Source organism: Oncorhynchus gorbuscha, linkage group LG02 (genome assembly GCF_021184085.1).
Source record: "Oncorhynchus gorbuscha isolate QuinsamMale2020 ecotype Even-year linkage group LG02, OgorEven_v1.0, whole genome shotgun sequence".
NCBI classification, from domain to species: Eukaryota; Metazoa; Chordata; class Actinopteri; order Salmoniformes; family Salmonidae; genus Oncorhynchus; species Oncorhynchus gorbuscha.
This window is the reverse complement of record NC_060174.1, coordinates 27,044,324-27,059,309: the sequence shown is the minus strand read 5'-3', so window position 1 is coordinate 27,059,309 and position 14,986 is coordinate 27,044,324. Positions and strand designations below refer to the sequence as shown.

The 14,986-nt window shown below is 43.2% G+C and overlaps 1 protein-coding gene across 1 annotated transcript; it reads right to left on the bottom strand.

Annotated features, from left to right (window-relative positions):
• Positions 1-438: 438 nt before the first annotated feature.
• Positions 439-13,157, bottom strand: LOC124000202 (malonyl-CoA decarboxylase, mitochondrial-like). The gene is made up of 5 exons (XM_046306406.1): positions 12,526-13,157; positions 7,369-7,481; positions 5,609-5,765; positions 5,295-5,447; positions 439-1,375 (listed from the first exon to the last, which is right to left on the bottom strand). The coding sequence occupies exons 1-5, from the start codon at positions 13,072-13,074 to the stop codon at positions 833-835; spliced, it is 1,515 nt and encodes a 504-aa protein (XP_046162362.1). The 5' UTR covers positions 13,075-13,157; the 3' UTR covers positions 439-832.
• Positions 13,158-14,986: the final 1,829 nt, after the last annotated feature.

The window sequence follows — 14,986 nt, the reverse complement described above, 5'->3', positions numbered from 1 at the left end:
CAAAACAATGGAGTGGGGCAGATAGGAATCCCACTTAGTTTCAGTATTTTGATGTAGCAGTACATCAGAGATTGGTCTCTAGGGAGGCTTGAGTGTTGGCAGGTGGCAAACATAGCAGGGACTATGGTCTCAACTACAGAGACCCTACACATTTTGGTGTGAATGACTTTTGCAGAAAATTACACATTTTACATACAGATAAATTCAAAATGTTAAAATCTCTTGAGAGCACAGCTCATTAAATAATAGCTTGATTGAGCTTCAGTAAATAACTGATTTGTAGAGATTGTCGGGTGACAATCGGGGCCAAGAGATAATGAGATGATAATATGGTACTGTTTTGTTCTACATAATTCTATACAATGTGGGTGTCAGTGTAATGTATTTTTCACCCGAACAGCTTTGCACATGCACACACGCCCACACAGATCAGCCAAATGAAAGAATCAAAGACATCATTTATTCCAATAGCTCTGCAGCCTATTTGCTGTGCTACAGCATCACATTGTCAAGCAGAAACATGGCACGACCAGATAAATGTCTCTCGCTTCATTAGCTGCAGTCTCTCACACCATAAAACACTGGGAGTCTCTATCGGCGATGATAACACTACATACCCACCTCGGGAAGGAAGGGAGAGTAAAACCCATGCACTACATGGGCTAGATTGCAAAAAGAATAGAACAACTGATATCATGCCACAAATTGTCCTGACGCTTTTCAAAGCGTTTTGTTTTGGCAAATTAGATCAGAGCCACCATGAAGCCAGCAAGTCCTGGACCTAGAGACATCTTTAATACCAAGTGTGGGTGTACATATGTGTCCATGGAGCTCAGAGTTTGCTGTTCTTCTGAAACTGTGAGACCAAGGCCAGCACCTGCTCTGTGGCTGTGATGACTTTATTGTGCATGTAGGCAGCGCTGTTGGACGTGGTCTCCTGCAGGAAGTATCTGTAGTTCACCATGATGCCACAGGAGTTGGCTACTCCACGCGGGCTGGTGTCTGCATGCCAGTTCAGTCTCCACATGGTGGCGCCGTTCTGCAGGTGGAAATTGGCCACAGGGTTTAGGGCGTAGCCGCGCCTCTTCTCTCCATAGAGGTACCAGGCACAGAGGCGCATCAGGGCAGGCTCCAGGATGTGGACCAGGTGTTCAGAACGGGTCCAGTCACCGGTGCTGATCAGCTTACGCAGGGCATCCAGGGCGTTGGTATCAGGGGTTGTGTTTGTGACATCTGCCACCTTCCCCCACTCGCAGTCAGTTAGCAGCTCCACGCGGCCCTCCTTCCGGTGCTGGCTGAGCAGGCCCTGTAGCCAGGAGGAGAAGCCCGGGATGGGAGACAGGCTGGAGAACTGGGACATGTGGGGAAACTCACTCTGCAAAGACAGAAAGATAGGAGAGTTAGTCTGAGGTAAACCTCCTTAGTATGAAACAACTGTCTACACCAGTTAATAAACAATACCAATGTGGTATTATAGAGAGATTAGAAATACATCTTATTACATTTACATTTAAGTCATTTAGCAGACACTCTTATCCAGAGCGACTTACAAATTGGTGCATTCACCTTATGACATCCAGTGGAACAGCCACTTTACAATAGTGCATCTAAATATTTTAAGGGGGGGGGGGGGGGGGGAGAAGGATTACTTTATCCTATCCTAGGTATTCCTTAAAGAGGTGGGGTTTCAGGTGTCTCCGGAAGGTGGTGATTGACTCCGCTGTCCTGGCGTCGTGAGGGAGTTTGTTCCACCATTGGGGAGCCAGAGCAGCGAACAGTTTTGACTGGGCTGAGCGGGAACTGTTCTTCCTCAGTGGTAGGGAGGCGAGCAGGCCAGAGGTGGATGAACGCAGTGCCCTTATTTGGGTGTAGGGCCTGATCAGAGCCTGGAGGTAATGAGGTGCCGTTCCCCTCACAGCTCCGTAGGCAAGCACCATGGTCTTGTAGCGGATGCGAGCTTCAACTGGAAGCCAGTGGAGAGAGCGGAGGAGCGGGGTGACGTGAGAGAACTTGGGAAGGTTGAACACTAGACAGGCTGCGGCGTTCTGGATGAGTTGTAGGGGTTTAATGGCACAGGCAGGGAGCCCAGCCAACAGCGAGTTGCAGTAATCCAGACGGGAGATGACAAGTGCCTGGATTAGGACCTGCGCCGCTTCCTGTGTGAGGCAGGGTCGTACTCTGCGGATGTTGTAGAGCATGAACCTACAGGAACGGGCCACCGCCTTGATGTTAGTTGAGAACAACAGGGTATTGTCCAGGATCACGCCAAGGTTCTTAGCGCTCTGGGAGGAGGACACAATGGAGTTGTCAACCGTGATGGCGAGATTATGGAACGGGCAGTCCTTCCCCGGGAGGAAGAGCAGCTCCGTCTTGCCGAAGTTCAGCTTGAGGTGGTGATCCGTCATCCACACTGATATGTCTGCCAGACATGCAGAGATGCGATTCGCCACCTGGTCATCAGAAGGGGGAAAGGAGAAGATTAATTGTGTGTCGTCTGCATAGCAATGATAGGAGAGACCATGTGAGGTTATGACAGAGCCAAGTGACTTGGTGTATAGCGAGAATAGGAGAGGGCCTAGAACAGAGCCCTGGGGGACACCAGTGGTGAGAGCGCGTGGTGAGGAGACAGATTCTCGCCACGCCACCTGGTAGGAGCGACCTGTCAGGTAGGACGCAATCCAAGCGTGGGCCGCGCCGGAGATGCCCAACTCGGAGAGGGTGGAGAGGAGGATCTGATGGTTCACAGTATCAAAGGCAGCCGATAGGTCTAGAAGGATGAGAGCAGAGGAGAGAGAGTTAGCTTTAGCGGTGCGGAGCGCCTCCGTGATACAGAGAAGAGCAGTCTCAGTTGAATGACTAGTCTTGAAACCTGACTGATTTGGATCAAGAAGGTCATTCTGAGAGAGATAGCGGGAGAGCTGACCAAGGACGGCACGTTCAAGAGTTTTGGAGAGAAAAGAAAGAAGGGATACTGGTCTGTAGTTGTTGACATCGGAGGGATCGAGTGTAGGTTTTTTCAGAAGGGGTGAAACTCTCGCTCTCTTGAAGACGGAAGGGACGTAGCCAGCGGTCAGGGATAAGTTGATGAGCGAGGTGAGGTAAGGGAGAAGGTCTCCGGAAATGGTCTGGAGAAGAGAGGAGGGGATAGGGTCGAGCGGGCAGGTTGTTGGGCGGCCGGCCGTCACAAGACGCGAGATTATTAAGATTATTATTAATTATTAAGATACATTAATTGTATTAAACTATTTGGTTAAAATAAGCTAAATTATTTGTCAGTGACATTAGATAATTTAGCTTGGTAAGAAGAAAAATGATCACTAAGATATTTAGGCTCACTTTCTGCAGTGTGTACCCTGCCCTCCCTCTCTCTCACTTTTAATACCTTCCATCCAAGCTCTTGACTCTGGTCCCTATTCCCTCTCTGCCATCACCACATGCTGCCTGCCTGCCGCCTACGTTCCACACTCTCTTCTATCTTGCCCTTCCTTACAAGCTCTCTTCCTTGCCCTCTCTCTTCTAATCCCTGGCCTTTCTCTCCCTCTCTGTTCTGTTGACTCTTGCTTGTCAAGGCTGTTAAGGTACAGAGCTGTGTGGAGTGTTGATTCACAGGAGGCAGCAGGAGGCAACGTGTGTCAGACAACTCCTGGAAGCAGATGTTGGAGTGTGCCTTTCCTTCTCCCACTCGCTCTCCCTCTCAGCCTCTTTCTCATTCATTCCCCTGTACTTCAATCACACGAGTTAGTGGATCTGAGGAAAACCATGTCAAGCGGTCACTTTCCAATCATTTCATCAGTTTAATTTACTGTAAAACCTTGGTCAGTGGGCTTAGAGCAGGCGTGCAATCCACAGAGACCTGAAGACAGCCAGAATGAGGGAGACAGTAAAGGTGTGGTGTAACGCTGAAAGACAACGGGATCCTCCTCCCTTCTTCCTAAATCACAGAAAGACCTTTTATTTTCCTTCCTCTCATCCATCCGGGACGGGACTACAAATTAGATGTTCAAGCCCTACAGAACAATGTACATCCCTCAATAATTTTAACCAATGTTAGGAGTGCTTACAGAACAATGGAAAGGCTAGAACACTTAGGCCAGGACGAATAGTTGCGGTAAAGAGGTCAATCGAACTCGACCAAAACAATGGAATTGCCATGGAAACGCATGGGGGAAAGGGCCGTGGGGGAAAGATCCCGCGTCTCCTCATTGGCCCCCGGCAAAATCAGCCTAAATTTAGCCTACATTGTCTTTCACACTGTTGAGGTAAAAATCTGAGTACAAGACTTGTATGGATGCCAACCCCAACACGTTCATGTCATCATCACCAATCAACTGCATTACAGTTAAAAACGACTTGACTACCACCAACAATTTATGGATGCTAGCTATGCTAACCATCTTATATGAAGAGGAGTTAGCATTTAGCAGTCACTTCTTATAAACCCAAATATATCCAAATCGGACTTAAGTAACCACATTGTGGGCCTGTTACAATACATGAATCATGACGGATTTGATGAATATCCACTTTGTTAGATTAGATTTGTTGAACGTGCGCCAATCTGGTAAATAGAACGGCCAACATAATATTGACTCCTTTACCGTGTCAATGCTGCTGAATGTATATTGGGCTACTGTACAAATCAACAAGACACACAACTGCACAGACCACTTACTCTAAGCATACAAGCCTATACTCTATCAGACTATCAACTACCCTCACATCAAAACCATCTGAAATGTCATTATTTCGCTCTCGGTCTTGATTGATGTGTGGAGATGGTTATTCAATTATGCTGATATCCACTCTTTACCCTGAAAAACATATCTCAGATGCAGGTAGAACTGCAAGATTGTGAGAGAGTATTTGGCTTAATTGAGAAAATCAAACGACTAAGAGCAATCAAAAAATTAGCCAAAGCATGTTATAACCTAGACAAGCTATCATAATAACCACTCCTTTCACACTGAAATTACATCCAGCTTATGTTGAACTATTGCTGTGATTGACTGCCATCTGTTTACTGGCCGTGGACAGAAATGCTTGGTGACGTGAGTGGTTCTCTGGAACTTCTCTGGAAGAGTGAATGGAAATTATCAGGTGACATTGAAGCAAGTGACAAACAGAGAGTAAAGGTCCCTGGAGCTGGCTAATAAATCAATGAATTACAATGCAGCGGAGCAGCTGGTTTTCCTAAGAAACGTTCCACAGTGTTCAGCTTGTCACAGGAGAAGGGCAGTCCCAGTCTTTCTGTCTGCCTGCTCATTTAGACAGTGGTGATGTCATTCTCCACCCACCTGTAGCTCCCGCACAACTCTCTTGATGAGGACGTTCCCTAGCTCCACCCCCTGCAGGCCAGCCTGGGTGGAGGAGATGGAGTAGAACACTGCTGTATTGACTTTGCTCACATCCTCCTCCGAGTCCAGTGTAGCAAATTCTCTCACAATACTCTATTCGACAAGAGAAACAACATTGTTGGAGTCAGACACACAGTCAATTATCAAAATGTGGTTCATGACCTGAAAAGAGGAAAAGTAATATGAATCCACATGACAGCCAAACAAACTTTATCAATTTATGCATTCTTTCATATTCCATATAAACCTCTGACCTGTATGTTATCAGAGATGTCCTCTGTGAGTGCCACATGCAGGACAACCAGTGGCTCCCCTGGCATGGCAGCGTGGGTGAAGGCATAGCAGCGACGGTACGGCCCAACTCTACGCTTTATATCTGTCCAGTTTCTCACAGGGTGCACAGCTTCGTACCTGGCAGATCATAGCGATGGTTAGATATGGGTTTAGGGTAGAGGTTGACCGATTATGATTTTTCAACGCAGATACCGATTATTGGAGGACCCAAAAGTCTATACCGATTAATCGGCCGATTTAAAAATAAAAAATGAAGGTTTTATTTGCAATAATGACAATTACAACAATACTGAGTTAACACTTATTTTAACTTAATATAATACATCAATAAAATCAATTTAGCCTCAAGTAGATAATGAAACATGTTCAATTTAAATAATGCAAAAACAAAGTGTTGGAGAAGAACGTAAAAGTGCAATATGTGCTATGTAAGAAAGCTAACGCTTCAGTTACTTGCTCAGAACATGAGAACATATGAAAGCTGGTGGTTCCGTTTAACATGAATCTTCAATATTCCCAGGTAAGAAGTTTTAGGTTGTAGTTATTATAGAACTATTTCCCTCTATACCATATGTATTTCATTAACCTTTGGATGTTCTTATAGGCACTTTAGTATTGCCAGTGTAACAGTAATAGCTTCCGTCCCTCTCCTCGCTCCTCCCTGGGCTCGAACCAGCAACACAACGACAACAGCCACCACATCGAAGCAGCGCTAATAGCGTGCAAAGCAAGGGAAACAACCACCCCAAGGCTCAGAGCGAGTGAAGTTTGAAATGCTATTAGCGCGTGCTAACTAGCCAGCCATTTCACTTTGGTCACACCAGCCTCATCTCCGGAGTTGATGGGTTTGAAGTCATAAACAGCGCAATGCTTGATGCACAACGAAGAGCTGCTGGCAAAACACACGAAAGTTCTGTTTGAATGAATGTTTACGCGCCTGCTTCTGCCTACCACCGCTCAGTCAGATACTTAGATACTTGTATGCTCAGTCAGATTATATGCAACACAGGACACGCTAGATAATATCTAGTAATATCATCAACCATGTGTAGTTAACTAGTGATTATGATTGATTGTTTTTTATAAGATAAGTTTAATGCTAGCTACCAACTTACCTTGGCTTACTGCATTTGCGTAACAGGCAGTCTCCTTGTGGAGTGCAACGAGAGAGAGGCAGGTCGTTAATTGCGTTGGACTAGTTAACTGTAAGGTTGCAAGATTGGATCCCCCGAGCAGACAAGGTGAAAATCTGTCTTTCTGCCCCTGAACGAAGCAGTTAACCCACCGTTCCTAGGCCGTCATTGAAAATAAGAATGTGTTTTTAACTGACTTGCCTAGTTAAATAAAGATTAAATAAAGGTGTAAAATATATATATTTTTATAAACAAAATATATATATTTTTAAAACAATTATTTAAATACCTAGGATAGGTTAAGTAATCCCTCTCAAAAAGATGCACTATTGTTATTTCCCACTGGATGTCATAAGTGAATGCACCAATTTGTAAGTCGCTCTGGATAAGAGCGTCTGCTAAATGACTTAAATGTAAATGTAAATGTAAATTTAAATCGGCGCCCAAAAATACCAATTTCCGATTGTTATGAAAACTTGAAATCGGCCCTAACTAATCGGCCATTCCGATTAATCGGTCGACCTCTAGTTTAGGGGTTGTGTGTGCATACTGTAGAGGTTTCTGTGTTTACTACAGGGGCTTCTTACTGGCTGATCTTTTGCAGTATCTCACAGGGGGACTGCCAGGTGATCCTCTCCAGACGCAGCAGACCCACAGAGAACCACTCAGACAGCAGACTCTTCAGAGTGCCATTCAGGTCCTGCAGGTAAAGGGGGGAGATTGGGTAAAAACATCAGAATCCAGAGGTAAAGTACCTGTGCGCTCTGGCCAGCAACTCTTGTTAGTCTGACAGGAGGGAGACTAATCAAAACCACACAGGATGTATACTGTAGATGCTATTGTGTGGCTGACACTAAAAAACATAGCTTGTTATATTTAACTCTGAACAAAAACATCTGCTTACTGATTAAAGTGATAATTAAACACGTAACCTCAGAGCCCCACACTACCAGTCCCAGCACCTGACTAATGTCATCCAAATAGGATGACACTCACAATAAGCTGCCATAGTGCTTACTAGTGTTTTTGGTCTTTTTTTCCCCTCAATCTGTTCTAGTGTAACCCTTATAAAAATGCAGTGAACGGCTCATCACGCTATCTAGTGACTGACGGCAGCATTAATAATATTCAGCCTAGCTTCCCTTACAGGCTGGTATCAAAGGCATGGCTGACAGTAAATGTTGTTTGCTTGCTTTTACGGATGTTTTCATTAGTGGTAGTGAATATGGAACAGGTTGTTCTGGAGCCTACAGTATTGTATTTACATTTTCTCAACAATACACTTTTTAAATACTCAATCAAAACAATTACAGCTCTCACTCATGTTTTAATACCTCAAAATTGAGGTGAGGTATGCTGGGGAGACATAGACCCAGGCCTTGTACTTCAATAAACGCATCGCCATATGAGCAGGGTATAGTCCTCTTCCAAATATCTGACTTCATTATGGCAGAGAAAGGCTCTCTCAAAAAACAAACAGTACACACATTGAGGGATACCCAAATCCACACCATTACACCTGGCTACATGAACTCAAATGTACTCCATCTGACGTGCCTAATAAAGGTTTAAAAAAAAAATGTATAATAAATATATTTACATTTACATTTAAGTCATTTAGCAGACGCTCTTATCCAGAGCGACTTACATATTTATACATACATATCTATATCTAAATATATGTATATATATATATATATACATACATACACATACACACATGTAAATAAATCAAATTTACAGAAGCCCCTGGGCAAGTCGACAGCCAAACATGCCTACGTTCACTATGAATTACTGTACCTGCCAATCATAATATGCACTAAAATTGTTCACCCAACAAAAAACATTGATCATTTTCAGGCTTCAATATGATTATTTCGGTCTACCTCTTCCAAAGGTGCCAAAGGAATTAGCTATTCTTCACAAAACACTCATTATTTACATATTTACTTATCTAGATGAATTTCTCTCTGGAAAGACACTATTTTAGAGGTACCACATCCACATAACCCACAGGGCCAAAAACTGAAAAACCGCACATTTAAAAAAGACATGTGCGTGCGCGTTTGTGTCTGTTCGCTCACACCAAAAAAGCCAAACTTAGAATCTGATAACAGGCACAAATACATAAATCTGAGATTGATAAAACCCTGAAAAGGCATTTTGATATCATGCTGTGTGAAAATAAAACCGCAGCTGGCGCCTTGTCTATGGGTGGAAGGAGCTCACAATTCTTAGTCACACAAAAGAAAAGAAACTCTGGGAAAAATGTGTATTTCATTTGCATTCGTCAAGTTTAGTGACATGGAAGTAGAGGAGAGAGTGAGAGAAGAGGAATCAAACAAATACAATTGTTTAACCCCCCTTCTCTAGGCTTAATGGCTGTGATGATAATGTGAGCCTTTGAAAAAAGCTTGAGATTCAAATCCTTAAGAGAAAATGACTTAAGTCTTTCATACCAGTAAAATTAGGAATTTGTGTTGCATGCCGCAGTTGCTACACAGCAGCTACACAGTAGCTACACAGCAGCTACATAACAGCTACACAGCAGCTACACAGTTGCTAGATTGCATGCACAAAGAGAACAAGAAGGAAACTGTGATGCATATAAAACAGGAACCAAAGCCAAAGTTATTCAGTTGTGCAGCCAAAGTTTCCATGGTGCAACAGGACAGCCCCCACTTCACTACGTGCCTTTTGCTCCAGTCGGCCTAGATGACGTGAGACTTAGGCTAAAATTGCTTTTGTGACAAACCACAACTAACGTACTTGTCAAATGTGAGGGACCACTACACTAAATTCACAGTAAAAGTATTTTATGAATCCCAGTTATTTTCCTCATCTCTCACCTCCAAGGTAATTTTGTGCACAGGTGAAGATGAATAAAAACGGTGAGAAAATAAAATCGATAGACTGACAGCAGGAAACAAATCTACTGTGGAATTCAAAGTGACACTTCTAAAGAACCTTAGTAATTGCAGTCGTGACCAATGTTCCCTCTAAGCTACGCGTGTGGCGCAGAAATATCAGCCCACAGAGAGAAGCACGAGATTGAACTTCACTCAACTTTCTAGAGCAGTGGTCACCGACTGGTCTATCTCCAAACATTTCTGTAAATGGGTAGACAAATTGTTGCCATTTTCAACCATTTCATGTACAAACTCTGCCTTCCTGGCGGGCCCAGTCTACTGCACTCTTCCCCAGCTGAGACTGACCATCAGATTCAGGCAACATCAGCCCAGTAAAATGAAAAAATGTAAAGCTAATTATTTCAAATGTATGCTGACTCAGCTGTGCTTAACAAGTAATACAACAACGGACAATATGCGGTGATAATGTATTAGGCCTATAGCTTACTGCACAAACCTCATTGCTATAGTACTGTTTATAATAGGTTAATGTTGTATAGGTTAACTAAGTCATGTCGCATTTCGACTCAAAAGTGATCTTGATTCAGAAAAGTTTGGTGACCATTGTTCTAGTTTTCCCTGTTAACAGTATCAATGTCTCCATTTAATGTGGCAATTGTGATCAAATCAATGCAATATTAGTCACTTTCAATTCAAAATACCCAAACAAAACAAACTATGCAAGATATTTTGTTGTAGGCAGAACACACTACTCAGCCTGTACCCTACACAGATCAGTGAGGCATAAACAATCATAGCTGCAGTAGGCCTATACGCAAATAGACCATTGCCATATATGGATCTGTGCCATTTACTTTGAACTGGACCGCATTTACAGCATGAGTGGTCGTGAGTAGATGCACTTGTTTTGAGATCAAAGCGAGAAGTGGATGTAGCCACGTGAGCACATTTTGTTGATATCCTTTGCTAATTAGTGAGTTATTAGCCTAGTTATTGATCACTTTTACTCAGCAATAGGGGAGTGATTGCATCCTACAAGAGCACAAAACCTATACATTTCTAGACATCTTTGAAAAGTGAGTCCGATAAAGAGATTTTTTTCTGTCTTTTCTGTGTTGCATTTTAAGACACACTTGAATAAGCATAGTAGCCAATAGGCAGAGGGCAATATAGTTTGTCTGATTCTCTGTAATAAATGGTATGGGAATGCATTTTATTTTATAAAGTGGTGTCTTGCATCAAACAACAACATTTTCAGTTACCTCCTCGTCTGAAGGAAAAATGGATAAACAGGTTAATATCAAGCCCTGCACGTTTATTTTTTAAAATTATCATGGAATGTAGGCCTAGCTCAGTTGGTAGAGCATGGCGCTTGTAACGCCAGGGTAGTGGGTTCGATCCCCGGGACCACACATACGTAGAATGTATGCACACATGACTGTAAGTCGCTTTGGATAAAAGCGTCTGCTAAATGGCATATATTATTATAACACCACACATTGGCTGCTACTGTAGGATGAATGATCAAACAGCTATATCAATGTAAAAATGTTATGGGATGCATTTTCTCCATTATTTTTGAGGGTAGGCTACTCTGGCAGGCTTACATTATGATAATTTATATTGCAGCTGGTCCCATTAGGTAGCCTGGCACACAGTAGCCCTATGCTAACCTCACCAGCTTTAAAAAAAAAAAAAATATTAACAAATTCTGCATCAGCCTATCAAAAACATTAGATTTTATATCCACCAACCAAAGGCATTTCATAAAATAGATCAACCTGGCCACCAGAGGTATATTTTAAACCTCCAAATTCAAGGTTTACTTTTGTTCCACTAGGTCTGTAAAGTGTAGAGTCCCAATATTGCATGATACATCCTTGACTATTAAGTAGCGTTATATCGCATGCAACTAAGTCCACGATTTTAATTGTCTGATGCACATTGAGACAGAGGTCCAGGATAAATTTTAACTTCTTCTAATGTTGCAGTGTATGGAGGCCACATTTCTTTCCCAAAAGTAAGGGGAACATGGTGAATGCACCAATTTGTAAGTCGCTCTGGATAAGAGCGTCTGCTAAATGACTTAAATGTAAATGTAAACATTGTATACAGTACAGCTATTTTCACCTACTGCATTGACAGTGCCAGGTTTTACAACTCATTTTACTATAAACATTTTAAAACTGGTTTAATGATAATCACCCAGGATATATGCTATGCTAACAGTAAATATAAAAGGTTAGATTGTCAGATGGTCATGAGATTTTAAAAATAAAACTAACGTACGTTTCTTCACTAGGGCAAAGGTCATCTGAGCTGAACTGTTCTAGCAGTCTGGTTGAAATGGGACACCAATATTAATGTAAGTCAAGGGGGGCTTCCACGTCATACACGCGTCAATAGGCCTTTTCAAAATGCCAACACTTTATTTAGTCCGTACATAACATAGGCCTGCATCTGATTTAACTTTGACACACACATTTTCAATATACCTATTCATTGGGTACATTATATTTGGAACCTATTTCGTCTATTTTGTTTCTTGGCAATCTGTCATATATTAGCTTGTTTGTAAGCAAGTGTATTATGTTAGTGTTTCCAATGGAAATATAGCTAACATTTTCAATCACACCTGTCTGGTTATAGTGAAAGTTGCTATTTTGGCAGGTGCAGTCAGACAATTCTGTTATTCTCTTTTGCTTAGTAATTCCCCAAATGCTCAGGAATGACAGTCGATTCCAAGGAGAGAAACACCTGTGCTTTTATATAGAATTCCTGACTGCACCCTAGGAACAGGCTGTACCTGTCAAATATTTCCAAAACGCGAACGGAATTGACATTAACGGGCCAAGTTGTAGACAATGCCTTTACCCGAATATGAGGACTGTCACTTGCTTTAGATGATATTATTTCAAGCAGATCGGCACGTAGGTCAACCAGAAACTTCACTCCCGATTCCACCCTACTTATGTGATTAAGCAATTGTTTATAGCGAGGAGTCAGACTGTATCGTAACCTGTCCTCTACTTGCAGTATTGTAGCCAAGTCCCTTTGTTGAGTGTCGAGCAGCTTCCCTGCTAGCTCTGAAACTCCTTTGTGGTCAACACCAAAATCGTGTGACAACTTTGCCAGTAATTGTGACTTCTCTTCCTTTTCAAGGCTTCTGTAGAAATGCATAAATTCCACACTGTTCGATTCTGGGGGAGGCGGGGACTTCTCTCTCGTCTCGTATGTAGGTAATGGTACCACAACTCTCGTCAGTATTTCCTCCATGGATCTGACAGGGCCAGCCGAGGTGGACCGAGAGCGCACGCTTCGAAATTCCAAGGCCTCTACCTGTAAAACCGTTCCCAAAACACTTCGATGTTGCCAGCACCTCACACCACTACGCAATGTACAAATTATGTGCTGGGGTATCATCGCAGTCTGGACGTTCTCTCTTTACAGTTGTAAATCGTAACACACCGAACACAACACAATCAGTTCCGGTGTCTTATTAAAGTGACAGTACTTTCACAACCGACCTTTTCAAACCTGTTCCTCCAATGACACTCTCCCCACCTTAAAATGCTAGGTTAAATTGTGGAATATTTTTATTCCACGTGGTTGACCTTTGCCTCTTGTGTATGGGAGAGCAATTATGTAACAAAAATATACATATTGAGTTGGAAAAGAGTGGACAGGTTCCACCCAGACTACTAAATTCCACCCAGACTCTAAAATTAAAACGATGTCTATGAACCTAAAATATTACTTTATTAAATACATATTTAATTCAATGGTTCCCCCCAAATAAAAAAATACTGACACATTTTAAAAGTTAGACTTTTTAAATAAAACTATACTAAATATATTCACATTGCCAAATAGTTTATTAAAACACATAGTTTTGCAATGAAGGTCTACATTAGCCTCAGCAGCACTCTGTAGCCAGAGGAAAGATAGTTTCTGTCCTCCTCTGGTACACTGACTTCAATACAAAACCTAAGAGGCTCATCCCAGGTAGCAATATTTATCTGGGCTGGACCTGGCCCACATCGGCCACTTGTGTCACCCACATGTGGTTTGGAATTAGGGCCCTGCAGTGGCCCAGATGCGGCAGCCATAACTCAGAATTGACCCACCTTCTTGTAACTACATTTCAAATCAAATCAAATGTTATTAGTCAAATGCGTCAAATACAACAGACCTTACAGTGAAATGCTTACTTACGAGCCCCTAACCAACAATGCAGGTTTTCTTTAAATGCAGATGAGAATAAGAAATAAAAGTAACAAGTAATTAAAGAGAAGCAGTAAAAAAACAATAGCGAGACAATATAAGGGGGGCACAGGTTAGTTGAGGTAATATGTACATGTAGGTAGAGTTATTATACTATGCAAAGATGATAACAACAGAGAGAAGCAGTGGTGTAAAAGAGGGGGAGGGTGGGGGCAATGAAAAAAAGTCTGGTTAGCCATTTGATTAGATGTTCAGGAGTCTTATGGCTTGAGGGTAGAAGCTGTTTAGAAGCCTCTTGGACTTGGTGCTCCGGTACCGCTTGCCGTGTGATAGCAGAGAGAACAGTCTATGACTAGGGTGGCTGGAGTCTTTGACAATTTTTAGGGCCTTCCTCTGACACCGCCTGGTATAGAGGTTCTGGAAGGCAGGAAGCTAGGCCCTAGTGATATACTGAGCCATTCGCACTACCCTCTGTACTGCCTCACGGTCGGAGGCCGAGCAGTTGCCATACCAGGCAGTGATGCAACCAGTCATGCTCTCGATGGTGCAGCTATAGAACCTTTTGAGGATTGTTGGACCCATGCCAAATCTTTTCAGTCTCCTGAGGGGGAATAGGCATTGTAGTGCCCTCTTCATGACTGTCTTGGTGTGCTTCACCTAAGTGTATGTAAACCTCTGACATCAACTGTATCAGCCGGCACTTGCACCTTGGCATCCGAGCCAGACAGACGCCCCTGCTGTTGACGGGTGGTTTCGGCTCGCTGAGGAGACCTGGAAAGCTGAGCACACTCGTCTCCAGTGGGCCATGCTTCGGCACAAGGAACAGGCCGACTGACACCGCATTGAGGCGCCTGTCTTCTCTCCAGGCAACCAGGTCTGGCTCTCCACCTGGAACCTAACTCTCTGCCTGCCCTGCCGGAAGCTGAACTCCGTGGTTTTTGGGGCTGTTTAATGTCCTGAGGAGGGTTGATGAGGTTACGTACTGTTTGCAACTCCCTGCTGATTACCGCATTAATCCGACTTTTCATGTTTCTCTCCTCAGGCCAGTGGTGCCTGGTCCCCTCGCTGAGGTTGTACCCTGTGACACCCCGCCTCCTCCTCTGGACATCTA

Coding starts and splice junctions, on each gene's coding strand:
- LOC124000202 (XM_046306406.1), bottom strand. CDS start 13,074: ATGATACCCCAGCACATAATTTGTACATTGCGTAGTGGTGTGAGGTGC. Junction 5,448..5,608: donor ACATCTCTGATAACATACAG/GTCAGAGGTTTA, acceptor CTTGTCGAATAG/AGTATTGTGAGAGAATTTGC. Junction 1,376..5,294: donor GAGTTGTGCGGGAGCTACAG/GTGGGTGGAGAA, acceptor CTGTCTTTGCAG/AGTGAGTTTCCCCACATGTC.